This window comes from Mytilus edulis, chromosome 14, assembly GCF_963676685.1.
Source record: "Mytilus edulis chromosome 14, xbMytEdul2.2, whole genome shotgun sequence".
Classification (NCBI taxonomy): domain Eukaryota; kingdom Metazoa; phylum Mollusca; class Bivalvia; order Mytilida; family Mytilidae; genus Mytilus; species Mytilus edulis.
Window position 1 is genome coordinate 54,461,674 of NC_092357.1, and position 15,079 is coordinate 54,476,752.

The following is a 15,079-nucleotide window of genomic DNA, read 5'->3' on the forward strand; positions in this document are numbered from 1 at the left end:
AAAGTTTAAGCAATAATCATTAATCATTTTTGAGATACGGCTCGACATGTTAAAAAAAACCACTCCCCTGTTTTTGTTACAAAGTCCTGTATCTCAGAAAGTTTTGATCTTATTCTCACCAAAAAGTTTACAGATGGTTTGACCATCATAAGAAACAACTATGTGAAGTTTCATAAAATATGGATAAGTTGTTCTCAAGTTATGGTGCAACATGTTAACGTTGGACAGACAGACGAGGCCGAACATTTGTATATCATGTCCCATCAATATTTTGAAGGGCCTATAAAAAGATATAATTACAAAAACATAAAATACTATCATATGGAATTTTGAAAATAACTATCACTATTGAATTTTTTTTACTGGTAATTTATTTGAAAAAGTCATAACATGTATATACTTTCAAATCTAATAGTACCTACCGTACATAGAATGTTGATCCCTATTTAAAATTTAAATGAATTTCAATTTTTGTTCAACATAATTATTTGATATTTAAAATATAGATAGGGATGTAACTGGATAATCCTTTTGTGTTTTGTTTTTGTTTTTTGTGTTTTGTTTTCCTTCGTTATTTATTTATTTATTTATTTATTTTTAATTTTTTAATTTTTTAATTTTTTATTTCATTATCTTTTCAATAGAAAATGTAAAATATTTCCAATTAAGATTTATTTATAAAAATGACATTGTATTTATCTTATATGTATTATATTGTATGAATGTCATGTATATGTTGTAATTGTTGGAAATAAAAAAATCAAAAGTTAAAAAAAAAAGAATTTAAATGAATTATATTGCATAATCATGAAATAATGTGACAAATGCATTAAGGCTCACAGACTGTTTCATCCATCTGTGATGCAGGGTATAATATTTCAAGCATTTTTGGAAAATATTAGTAAAGTAAACCACACTTTAAATTGGATTCCTGTTTTTTTTTTTTTATCTATGAAAGTGTAAATATTGTTATTACACTGAAAATTTGCTGATAGAAATTAACTTAAACCATCCATATTGACTATTTACTTAAATTACAATATCTATTTTTAGAACACTGTTACAAATGCTGACAAATTATTAGCTGCTGCTGATGAACTTGCTCAGACGGGAGAATGTGATCCAGAGGAGATCTACCGTGAAGCTCAGGAACTAGAGGCTCGTATGGCTAGCTTCATTACAGCCCTGGAAAGGAGACGTGTCACATTAGACATGACAGTTTTCTTCTACACTCATGTTCATGAGGTTAGTATTGTGATAGATATGTCATCTGAAATTGATAAAATATATTATTAATTATTTCTTGGTTTTTGCACAATAACTTTAGTATAAGTTAATAGAAATCTATGAAATTTTAACACAAGGTTTATGACCACAAAAGGAAGGTTTGGATTGATTTTGGGAGTTTTGGTCCCAACGAATTAGGGGCCAAAAGGGTCCAAAATTAAACTTTGTTTGATTTCATCAAAAATTGAACTATTGGGGTTCTTTGATACACCGAATCTAACCGTGTATTTAGATTCTTAATTTTTGGTCCCATTTTCAATCTGTCACACTGTTTTAAAATGAGATTTACTTTTTGTTGCAAGTGATTAATTAGATTTAGAATGTCATTCTAGATTTTTTGTAGTTTTAATCAATTTTCTCAAGTGAAAAAGCTAGAATTAAGCAAATTATCAGAGCCTATCCCAAGTTTATTCCCAGGAATTTTGATTGAAACAGTTATAAAGCTCAAATCTAAATGCAAGATAACTTTTTAACATGTGGATGGCTTATGCTGCACTAATGTTGAAGGAATGGCATATGAAGAGAGAATTGTTCAATTATGGTCACCTAAGTGAAAATAGTTTCTATCTAACATCATTCCGTAAATCACTAATTTTTAAAGCACCAAAAATATGTTTTTGAAAAACAAACAACTATAAATGAAACAAGAGTTCTTGCCATTTGCTTATAAACATCACTTTTCCTATCTGTGCCATTAATATGCATGTTTGTTTTTGGCTAGATATCAAAAATTGAATGTAATTATTCATCCCTGTTAACCAACTAAATGTTCAAATTCCGAGGTAATGTTTTAGTGTTAGCTAGAATAATTTTTTAACGTAAAAAAAAACATTAAAAAAAAATGCTCTTACTTTTTTTACAGCTTACCTGCTGGTTAGAAGAACTCCAACAAGAACTTCAGAGTTCAGAAATTGCTGACACAGTTGAGGGAGCAGAACAACTCCTAGGACAGTTTAACCAACAAAGGGAGACGACTATAGAGGCAGCCATTAATACTGTCAGTGAAGGAGAAAATTTATTGGAGCAGCTACGGTAAGTTAAGATATATTTCACACTCAAAGATGTTTGTGACGCTTTATATATAAAACAGTACTTTGCTGCTTGCATTTTATCTTTATTGAATCAAGAGAAGATTTTGCCATAACATAGCTGTTTGAGCTACAGAGGTGTTAAGCAAAAAATAATCCGTATCAATCATTTATGAAAAGAGTGGTAGAGAATCTATGGACCATTTCATGCATCTCATTAGGGAAGACATCAAAAGTTCAATGTAGGATAAAAAACTTAATTCAAATAGTTTTTTCACTGACCCCCTACCCCATCTTAACTTAATTTGGGAAAAATTTATTGACCAATAACAATATATATAAAATTGATGTCAGTTAAACAAAACTTGCAGCAATTTTGACTCCCTACCCCCAAACTATTTGAATTAATTTTTTTTATCATTCATTGATTTTTTTGATGTCGTCCCTTATTGTTCTCATGAATTAAGTTGCACATTCTGAGCTTCCTTGTAAATACATTGCTTATAATCAATTCATGGTGGATATATGTCTCATTACTTTATATGGACCAATTAGAACTTTCAAAGCAGTGAGATTTCAAAAATACAACGTAATTTCTGAAAAAGTCCATTAAGCCTTCTTTCATATAGTAACACCTAAATTACTTTTAATTAGATGTTTGGAAATAAAATTTGTAAGTTTTCTAATCCTTGTTGAGTTTTTCACATTTGTTAAAATATTTTGCATATGAAAAATTCAGAAAAAAATCTTTCCCTGCTAAACACAACTTGATATAATATTTTTTCACATGAACATTTTCTGAAAAATAAAAATGGATATCCTTTTAAACATATATTCTTCATTCATCAGGTACTACAGGTAAGATTAAAATTCACCTGTAGGCAGCTTATATTCACATATGTCCTAATAAGGGGATGAAAGTAACATTAATTCTATACCAGACCCAGAATTCAATTCTTTTGGTTTAAACAATATTTGGAATATTCTACTTTACTTGAAAAATGGTCAAAAAAAATTGCCTGTCTATTGCAAGTTTTTTTTCAAAGTACAATGAAAAGTAAATAGCAAAAATACCAAACTTCAAAGAAAATCAAAATAGAAAGTCCTTTATCAAAAATGGCAAATCAAAAGCTCAAACACACAAAAAAAAAAAGGAAAAACAACCAATGTTTTCCTGACTTGGTATAGGAATTTCCTTATGTAGAAAATGGTAGATTAATTCTAGTTTTATAATAGAGGTGACTTCGGAAAAGATTTTTTAAAGAAAATTATCAATAAGTCAAGAAAAAGTAAACCATTTCAACAATTTCCACTATATACCAGTTTAAAACATATATTATATCCACAATACCTGTTTCTGGTAAACAGACACGAAGAACTCTCATATCAAAAGTTTGCATAGCCAAAATTCTTTAAAGTTTCAGAGAATAAAAATAAAAATTTTAATTATCAAAATAGCCAAGTATTTATGCATCCTTTTAGTTTTAAGCACCCTGATGAAGGTTATTCTAGAAAAATGCTTCGAAACATACCTAATTTATTTAGTGTTATTTTCATTTTATATCACTTCAGTTGGTGCTGGCTTGCATGGACATTGTAGGTCATTTCTGAGAATATTGTATTTAAATATTCATGGTTTCAAAAGTCACCAGTGATATTTTGTGTATAATTTCATGATCAGATGCAGCAGGATACTTGTGTGTATTTAACTTTTCAACAATTGTAAATATTCATGATTTCTGTAAATAGATGGGAGACAACTCTAACAGTCTTAAGAATTGTTTTTACATGGAAAAGAGAAAAATGGCTTGATATTTATTTGCTAAAAATCAATCAGACAATTTTTCTTCTATTTAAAATAAAAATTATCCATTTAATACTAGTAGTAGAAATAGTTTGGTACTTTATGGATTTTAGTTTGAACTATTTTGGTTTGGAAATGGTATTTTCTAAGAGATAAATGATCAATTGAATTTGAATAGACTTTTCTTTTAAGTGTGATATTTGACATTTTTGTAAGGAGAATTAATATTTCCAAATTCAAAATAAATCTGTTTTTGGGTTTATACATGTATCCAATGATTTAGCACTTATATTATTAACTTACAGTAGACTGGATAAAAGTACATGTGTACTTAAACATTAATTGCTGTAAATTTCATTCATCACCTCAGATGAATATTTTAGGTTACATTTCAAAAATGTTTTAGACAGCAGAATTTTTCTTTCAAGATTTAAGACAATGTAAACTTGTAAAAAATTCTGTGGATTTGTTTTGTTATAAAATTGTTTAAACAGATGGTAATAGCTGGCTGATATATTTTCCATGAAATTTATTTTTAGAATTATTATGACTTTGTTATGATATTCATCTCTAACAATTTGTATCTGTTCAAACTGTTGTTTTCTTCTTCAATAATCCTAGAGTAACTAAATGGAGGGAAATGATGTCTGCAACAGTAAATCTTAGTCTGATCATATCTTACGTTGTAATCTGAGTCACTTAAATGCTTTGGCATGTTTTTCCAATACAGTTATTGATATGATCAAAAGTATATATGATTTTTATTAGAAAGGTCAAAAGAGAAAAAGTAATTAAAAGGAGGAGTTAAGTTTGTTTACTACTATGATTTATATTAATTATATTAATTACATATATGATCTAAGGGTAATCATGGATTAACACAGAATATGATTTGATAGTTTTAAGATTATAACAAATGAAAACAGATGTACAATTTGCTGCATATTACTGGAAAGATGATACCTACATAAATGATGTTAAACCTTATTTACCTGTTGTTCGTATTATTCAGATTAAATATTTCTACTGTTTTAGATATTGAATTGAGTCTTTGACTATAGACTTTTTCTCTTCCTTCTTCTCTCTATCCAATGTTTATCAAATATCTAATGAATATTTCAGTCAATGCCCTAAGGGTGGAATTATACCTGCAACTGAACAATTCACACAAGTGGTAATTTGCCAAAGTTTTGAGTATAGATAAGCAGGTTGCTGATGTAAAAGTTCTTGTAAATTGTTCTTTTTCTATTGTTCTCCACACGATCCCTGTCACTTATTTTGTACCCCATATAGTGTGTGTGTTATGTTGAGGCAACCATTATGTAACCTTCAATTTCTCCTTATGTCTGTTTGGTGATTAGTGCAGACAGCTTAACATAACTAAAGAGTCAAACAATGAAAGCGTTACAATAACCCCTTTCTTTGAAGTAATTTGGCACTCATTTTAGCTCATTTACCCAGAAGCACTGTAGAAGTCTAGTTTGAAAAAATCATGTCTAGGTAAAAATCAAACTTCTCAAAATCTCCATGTAGAATTTGAGCACAAGATGACCAACTTCATTTCCATAAATCTGAGATTCTGTTATTTAATTGTAAATTGAAATAAGGGTTGTCAATTGATAAAACTTAATTTAAAATATTAATATACATTTTTATAAAGTTTGTAGTAAAAATGACTTGAAGGATATCCAAGTTTCATATTTCTCATTTCTGTTTTAAAAAAAAAAAAGAAAATTTCAGTAATTAGTGAGTTGCCAATAGAAAAGAAATGGAAATTGTTTTTTTGTTTTCTCTCAACACAATAATTGTGGAAGTTTAGATTTCAATCATATCATATGCAGCAATAGTTTAAATATATTGACAGACTTGGTCAACATTCTTGAAATTGACAGTAGATTTTAAAAAGTTAATTTAATCTATCTAAACTTTTATTAAACATTTACTATTATTAATCCATTTATTTGCAAGAAATTATGAAAAACACTGAAAAATTAGACCTAGACCTTGAAACATCAGTTTTGATATATTTTTGAATTGTCAAGTTGCACTACTTCATGTTATTAAACCTACTTCTCTTTATATTCATGAGTGTGTACAATGTATGATATAAAAAACAGGGAAATGAAAGCGAAAGTTTTAGGCTTTTCTTCTTGACCCCTTCTTGTACAAGTTTGAGGAAAGGATATACAAAATTGATGAGTACACTTCTAAAAAATGTGCAAAAGGAAATAAGATTTAAATAGATAAATAAACAGACAGGAAAGGCTCTGAGTACTGAGTCATTGTAGTATTATAAACACCCAAATAAATTGGTTATTGTCTACTTCAAAAATTATATCAATTTAGCCATTTATTATTAAAATTGTTAAATTGTTTTGCCAATTTCATCTGTTAGAATAATTCATCCCTTTGTTAAATGGTCATATTATAATAACACATGGGGTTTATATTGTACACAGCTCAACTGGAAGCTTGCACATTTTTATGCAAGAGGAATTGATAGATTGTTGTCAAATAAATTATCAGTAATTAATCATGAAAACTGATTGTTTACTTGATTGATTATACCCCCGCTTTAAAAAAGGGGGGTATACTGTTTTACCTCTGTCTGTCAGTCCGTCCGTCAGTCCGTCAGTCAGTCTGTCCCATGAAACTTTCGTCACATTTTTCTCAGGAACTACACATCCACCCTTTCTGTAATTTGGTATCAACATTTATATATGTCAGCCATACCGTGTGATGCGTTTTCAGATCCATCACTTGACAACTTCCTGTTTACCGAACACTTGTCTGATTTTACACATGATAGCCAAGTTGAAAATTTTCGTCACATTTTTCTCAGGAACTACAATACAAGAATTTCTGAAATTTGGTTTCAGGATTTATATAAGTCAGCTATACCGTGTGATGCGTTTTCAGATTCATCACTCGACAACTTCCTGTTTACCGAACACTTGTCTGATTTTACACATGATAGCCAAGTTGAAAATTTTCGTCACATTTTTCTCAGGAACTACAATACAAGGATTTCTGAAATTTGGTTTCAGGATTTTTATAAGTCAGCTATACCGTGTGATGCGTTTTCAGATTCATCACTCGACAACTTCCTGTTTACCGAACACTTGCATATTTTACACTATTAATATTATCCACTTGCGGCGGGGGTATCATCAGTGAGCAGTAGCTCGCAGTTTCACTTGTTGATTGATTGATTTGTTTGATTGTTTAAGTCTTTCATTTATTTAGTCAGTGTTTCTTTTGTTGCTATCAGATGCAATATGTTTCTGCTACATTGCCCCTTTTTCATGTACCAGTACCTTTTATACTGCAACTAGATATAGTAACACAGCTATATTTTATGCAATGTCAATTTCATCATGGAACACTTTTTCCACAGTCAGGGGTTCATTAAGGGATGAAAGTAAGTTTGAAATTTGCAGTATAAAAACAATATTAGGTCAATGTCAGAAAAATATCAACTTTTTTGTACTCAGCGCAAAACTGGGGAAAGGCTCGGTAGAACCTCACCCTTCCCCTGGCCCAGTTTCTCAGCCTCATACAAAAAAGTTGAAATTTTTCTGACATTGACTTAATATTGTATATATATCTTACTTCATATTCAGATTAAGTTTCCCTTCCTAACACAATCCATCCCCTCCCCAAATACCCTTTCCCCTTAAATTTCCTATCTTGTAAGAGAATTAAATTTCCTATCTTGTAAGAGAATTAAATTTCCTATCTTGTATTAAAGAGAATTAAATTTCCTATCTTGTAAGAGAATTAAATTTCCTATCTTGTAAGAGAATAAATTGTGAAAAGATGTACAATTTTGAACTAGTACACAATTTTATTAAGGGGCCAGCTGAGAACCATTTCCTGGTGTGTTGAAGACTTATTGGTTGCCTTCGACTGTTGTCTGTTCTTTGGTTGGGTTGTTGTCTCTTTGACATATTCCCCATTTTCATTGTCAATTTAATGCTACAGTTAAATTCTTGACAATTATTCCATTCCTGATAAATCGACATCATATTGACCAGCATAAATCATTTAAAAGAGAAAGACCTCTTTTTGACCTTTTATGTTGACATGCCGATGGACAGAGTAAATGAAATAAAACCAGTCATCTTTAAAACACACCAGGACATAATTGATTAAGTTAATATAGCTAATTAATTTTATTCCTTAGCGATAATATGATTGACCAATAATTATTGGAATTGCTCATTTGACCTCATGTTGACCTGCGAGATAATTGAATTTAGCACATAAAAATGATCAGTTGTAATTGTTTGCTGTACAATATTGGTATTGGTTCGTCATTCATTCATCTGAAGTTCTATTTCCAAAGTTAAGTCTTGTTTGCAGAATATGCAACAAAAAAAAATGTTGTATAAAGTACTTATGGTAGTTCAAAAATTGAGAATGGAAATATATAATATGCCGGAGACGACAACCCGACCAAAGAGCAGAAAACAGCCCCAGGCCACCAATGAATCATCAACGCAGCGAGAAAATCTTGCATTTAGAGTCGGAGTTGGGTGTTCATGTTGTCCATTGGTGTGGTATTTTGTGGACATAAAATTAAGATGTTAACTACTGTAGGTCAACCTTATATCCTTGTTCATATTCTTTCTTTTTCTTTGGCAATGGTGTTGTCTTTTCCTTGTCGACTAAAAGATTTAAATTTTTATTGCAAGTTTGGTATCATCTAATATTTTTTGACAGTAAATTAGATTGTGTTTAAGGTTTCATGACATTCTATTACAGTTGTGTATTACCTTGGGTGTTGTTTATTTGACAATCATCACATCAAACGAATATTATTACCAGAAAATTATTACAGTATTATGTAATTTTCAAAGAAATGTGGGAGAGAAACTGATTAGTCATAAGGAGATCATCAGTAGAATGTTCATATAACATTAGAGAATTGGCTACTGTGTAGGTTGTCTGGAAATGAATAGGTTCTAGTGGAACAGTGGTTGCCAATCTATTTTTAGGCTCTTAGGAATCAGCAGTTTATGGTCTATTTATAGATTCTGGTGGATACTGTGTTTTACAGTAAGATTTAGGGTCTGTGGAACCAGTGGTCTACAGTCTATTCATAGAATCTTGTGGAATTAGTAGTTAACAGTCTATTAATCGGGTTACACTTTTAGAATGAAAAACTTCAGCGCTTCATACAAAATGTTCTTTGGTCAACACCTTTACACCCCAATAAATTTACAAAAAGAAGCATTCAATTCTTAAATAAATGGAAAATTATCACTTTTCCTTTACTTTAGGCAGTCCAGGGATCTTTCCATTTAGGTTTCATACTGTATATTGGTATTAAAAGCCATGATTTTGCTAACTGTACCAGGTATATTTTAAAAGCTCTTCCTAATGTGACTCTGTAGATATACATAGGTATAAGTAGACAGAGATCCTTTATAAAGCTAATTGTGTGATGTTCAGGGGGTAATTTTCTGGTACCTAATACATCAAACAGATATATATTGTGATAGGATAGCACACCTGATGGTTTATTATCTACCTGTAATTGTTTGCATGAATGGACATAGGCCAGTAAATATATTTCTGTGTTAAGCAGTGAGCTATCTTATGTTAATAACACACCGAATTGTATAAGATTGAGTGTCTTACCAAGTAGTAAATACCTGAAGATTCTTTTTTTGATGCGGACAATTCTGTGAATTACGATGGACATGCAAAATGTTGAATCTTAAAGAAAAAAAAGGCAGATAATTTTACCAATTAGAACTTAAGTTTTGGAAAATATTCAAGCCAATCAACTTGAAGGAGCCCAGGATAAAAATATTCTTGTCCCATTTTACCGACCGCTGTATAGCCAGTCAAGGTAGTTAAAAACTTCCATTTGTTTGTCCCATTTTATGGTTGTCATGTCTTAATTATGTCTTTAGTCTTCGGAGATTAAGTGTGAGCTTTTTACTTTTTTTGTTCAATTTGTTTGCTTCTTTTATAGACTTGTGGATTTAAAGCTAAATATGGACACTCCTAGCTTCAAAGTCATAAAACTTTGGAATCAGATGATTGTACTCTTACACTGAAATCAACCAATCAAAATATTGGTTTTCCTTGTTTCCAGCACCATGTTTGTGCTCTTAGCACTAAGCAAAGTTTTATGACTTTAACCCCTTTTGTGGGAGACTGTAGTTTGCCAAGTGCCCTTGTAAATGTTCGTCATCAGATTGCTGCCCCATAGACATATAATCCTTATGTTTTACTATAACCCATGTTGTGATATGTGGGCTAGGTCATAAATCATCATATTTTTATCTGGCCTAACATACTTTCATTTTCTTTTTCTATTACCCATAGAAATAGTAATCAACCTAAGAAGTCGATCTTATATTACTTATATAAGGGTTGACGACAATACTTACGTTTTATTTACATGACAAATATTTTATCTGAAGTGTAAAGGTGTACAAACATACATAAAAAGTAATTGGGAAAAGTCAGTGTTGGAGAGTTATACAAATATATGTTTTATGAATATACTGATGAAAAAAATATGGGAAGTTAGGTATGCTTTTGAATGAACAATTTAAATTATTGGACAGGGTTACTGGAGCTGTATAAATATATTCACCTCTTTCAAAAAAGTTGTATGAAATAAATGTAAAAAGAATTTAGAGATCAACATTTAAGTAGGCATAGACATTCTTATAAAGATGGGATCAAAAAGAGGAGTAAGAAAATGTTTGACAATCATTAAAATCTAAATACCATGAAGGATTGTGAAGTTAATTATTGATATAAATGTGCAAATAACACTTCAGCAATTTTTGTTCAATTAAGTTTGTGGTTTTATTGAAAAGAAATTAATTGATATTCTGCATGAAAACATGATTCTGCAACCAGATGGTGATACCTGTTACTCATCTGTATCAAGTGGCAGTTTATGCTTACATAATGATGAGCTTTAGAATCAAACATTTGATTGACCTTGATTGACTGAAGAGCAGAAGATAATTTCTTACCTGGAATTTATACAATTTGATGAAACATTATCCCAACGAAGAATTGAAAATAAGAATTTAAATTAAACCTGCTTCAGTTGAATCTGAATCAGTCAAATGTTTTTGATTTAACTTGTAGGCTAAATATTGATCAAAAAGTAAAAACCACCAAGAAATGTAACACATTTTCTTCTGTTGTGTACATTCCTTAGACGTTACTTGGTATAGATTTCTGTATTTTCCTAATGATATTATTATGAATTAATATGAAAATGTTTTGTGGTGATAGATGTGGCAATTTAACACAAATGAACATCTCTTTTATCCAATTGCCGAGTGTTTGTTTATTTGTGCTTTTGTGCTCAGAGCCAAGTTGTGAAATTAGTGCATCAAGAAAGATGAAGAAGTGAGATTTACCAGTTTAAAAGTTTGAAATAGATAGATAACTTCTGCATCCTTAGTGATGTATAGTATTCTTGGTGAAGGCATGTTTTTATAAATATTGATGTGAATTATATTCATCTAGAGAGCTATGAGATCATGTAATAAAGCTGAGAGAAAATATTACAATGTATGGTAGAATGATACAATTCTATCCAAATGGATAATTAGGAGTCTGAACTTTTTTATTCATGAGGACTCTGATGAAATTGGGAATGTATTTTTCATGTTATACCATTCATAAATACTATAACTCGTAGAAAAATTAAAGTGTGATAAATTAAACAGTTTTATAACCTGTAATTTACGGCAACCAAATTTTGTTATGTAAAGGATTATTTGTAGTGGAGGAAATATAATTAGATACATACGATCTTTCGTGGGTAAAGTTGATATTTTGAGTGTTTTGTGTTTCATTATACTGCGGAGAGTGGGTCAGATTGTTCTAACTGTTTGTGATCTTTATATGATATCAATTAAATATTGAATTGGATCAATTATAGGAAACATATGAAATATTACTACAGTATTGATTTTCAACCCCAACGTGGAATTCTAAAAATAGAAAGTCAATTGCATACTTGAGTGAGAAATATTTTAATTGTGATGAAGCTTAGAATGTCCATACTTCTTAATGAGGAAACAAATCATTATATATATGTCCAGTAGTGAGGACAATTTTCAATTGGTTTATGATTAAATATTGTGTATTTTGAAATGAAATTTCAGAAAATAGAAAGGATATCCCGTGTTTTTGAAAAGAGGACATGTATTTGTTAAATACGAGATTAAGGAAATGCAGAGAGATTAATCATTGTTATGAAATTAATTGTTTAGTGTGTTAACTAAGTGACTTAGTAAGCTGTTTTAAATTCCGATAATTCATTTTGAATTTATTCTAAGTGCCTTACAATTCAGAAGTTTGGATTAATTCACTAAGAAGGATTATACAACATAATCATGTATTTTGTTTTGTGAAAAAGGGAAATATATTCCATTTACAAAATGACACAACTTGTTTTCCATGCAACTAAATTCCATTATGTGAAGTTATTGGTGTTTCGATTGCTATGAGTTGGAAAGATGCATTTAGGTGATTGTTATAGATTTGCAGACGTCAGGAAGTAGATTTTAGTGTAGTCATGTGATCATCATGTGACTTACAGAATGTAAAACAAAACATATTTTTCTATTTTCTTGGATGTACATATTTGTTGGTTATTTCAAATAACGTTTAGTAGCTTAATACATTTTTGAAGGAAATTTTGACAATGAGGCGATTTCGTAGAAGAAGTCGTATGACATCATCGTCCTCAAATTCATCCATTACCTCCAGAAACTTTGCCCAACAGCGGGCAAAATTGTTTGACAACATGCCAGACCACACAAACATGATCTTTATCATGACTGTTGCCCGATTTGTGCTGGCCTTTCTCCTGATAGCAAGCTGGATACTACGAATATTAGCTTATATAATACTGTTCATAACAATCTATTGTATGAAGTTCTTTGACTTTATGGTTTATCTTTTTCACAGGGTCTTCAGTACGGAACCAGATAGGATCAACCAGAACCCAGACTACACTCATATAGAAGGTAAGTCGAAAAGATGTCTCGATGATCACAAAATGCCTGGTTTATTATGTAAGGGGTTGTGCATCCATTTGTCTGACTTTCTATATACCCACCACTCCTATACCCCTTATCAGAATTGTATTGAACTTTCAAATAACCTTCACCTTATAATGCCATTGTTAAACCATTTTATTTTTTATCCAAATTACTTTTGGGATGCTCCTCAGCAAATCATATAAGATTTACGAGGTTAAGGAAGGTAAGGGGTACCCATTTTGTATCTACAACTTCTCCAAAACCATTTATCTGAAAAATCTCAATCATTTTCAGAATATTAAACATATATTGCATTTGTGCTGCTACATTTTTATTTAATTTTTTTATCTGGATAAGTTTTGGACTTTGAACGGAACACAATGGTTTGGGCTACCATTTTGTAAGCTTTGATTGTAGTACATGTTAATGTACATATTACAAATGTTTACAATTTTGTTCACCAAATTTAATATCTTGTTATAAGCTTTTGAAGTGATTTATAAAAAAAATTTAGATACTGAAAAAACCCCACCAAATAGAGTCTTTTAAGCCATTAGAAGGAGTCTACTTGTCTGCTTTTAATTTTGCTTGAGGAAACACTCTACTCTTAAGAACAAAATGTTGAGGTAAGGGTTTTAAACAATGGTCTTCCTTAACAAGCATTTCCTGAGAATTGTAAGGACCATTATATCCTTTGAATTGATCTTCTGGTAAAAGTAACAGAACCTTAATCACAGGCAATCATAAGTCAAGAGAGGAAATATCTGCCACAAAGGCTAGCTATTGCTGCTTCAAATTGGCCTGCCGTAGATTTACTGGTCTGGATTGTTTGGTTTACACATCATGCACATAAGTTAGATAATTTTATGGTTCTCGCCATAAGCATCTATGAATTAGTTCCCTGATAATGTTTTCCTTAATTCCAAACCAATTCCTAATGATTGATTAAAAATTCTTAAATCCAATCAAATAAAAGCTATAAAAAGGCACAATGTTTCTATCCATTCTATGTATATAAAGATGAATTGATTTTAAATAAAGAAGTATTTGTTGGTTTAGTATCTTATTGAGATTATAGATACAATAAACAAGAGGGATGATTTGACAGACTTTCATCACACAGTTCTATCATATAGAAGTAAATATAAGGATGTTGTGTAATAAACTCAATTTCACTTTATGATATGTTACAATCATGTAAATTTCACACCAAAGAGCAAAAAGACCTTTAAATATAAAGTCAAAAGATGAAAGAAATTTCACATTAAAAACACTGATAAACATCAGTCAACTAAGTTTTCTAGAGTTGAATAGCAAACTTTTACCCAACCTTCAACCAATATATGATATTTTCATCAATCTTTGAATCCAATTCTATGAATTGATTTCAAATGAAGAAGTATTTGTTGTGCTAGTATCTTATTGAGATTTAAGATACTATAAACAAGAGGGGTAATTTGGCAGAGATTCATGAATATACATCTTTTATCATATAGAAGTTAGGATAATTGTGCATTAATCTCAATTTCACTTTATGTTCTGTTTCATGAATGTTAATTTCACACCAAAGAACGAAAAGACCCTTTATACATAGGGGTGAAAGATTAAAGGAATTTAATAAATAAATGAAGCTGACTATATAGTATGGGTTTTGCTCATTGCTGCAGAAATGTTGCCAACAATGCCTTTAAATCCTCAACATCTGAACATAGTTTGAAGGGGGGGATCTAGCAATTTTAAAAGTGGGTGGGTTTCAACCATATGTCCTTATTCAAATGCATCGATCGTCCCATAGAAAGAGGAGGGTTCCAACTCCCAGAACCCTCACCCCTGGACCGGCCACTGGTTGGATAGTTGTCTCATTGGCAATCATACCACTTTCTTATTGATGAATCTCAGTCAACTAAGTGGGGGGTCTCTTT

The 15,079-nt window shown here is 30.6% G+C and overlaps 1 protein-coding gene across 4 annotated transcripts in view; it reads left to right on the forward strand.

Annotated features, from left to right (window-relative positions):
* The window catches only part of LOC139503701 (triple functional domain protein-like), a 267,815-nt gene that overhangs the window by 40,882 nt on the left and 211,854 nt on the right, over positions 1–15,079 (forward strand). For all 4 annotated transcript variants that reach the window (XM_071293546.1, XM_071293549.1, XM_071293547.1 and 1 more), the window contains 3 exons: positions 1,054–1,245; positions 2,150–2,319; positions 13,084–13,142. In XM_071293546.1, the coding sequence (XP_071149647.1) occupies positions 1,054–1,245; positions 2,150–2,319; positions 13,084–13,142 (421 nt within the window). The remainder of the gene's footprint in view (positions 1–1,053; positions 1,246–2,149; positions 2,320–13,083; positions 13,143–15,079) is intronic.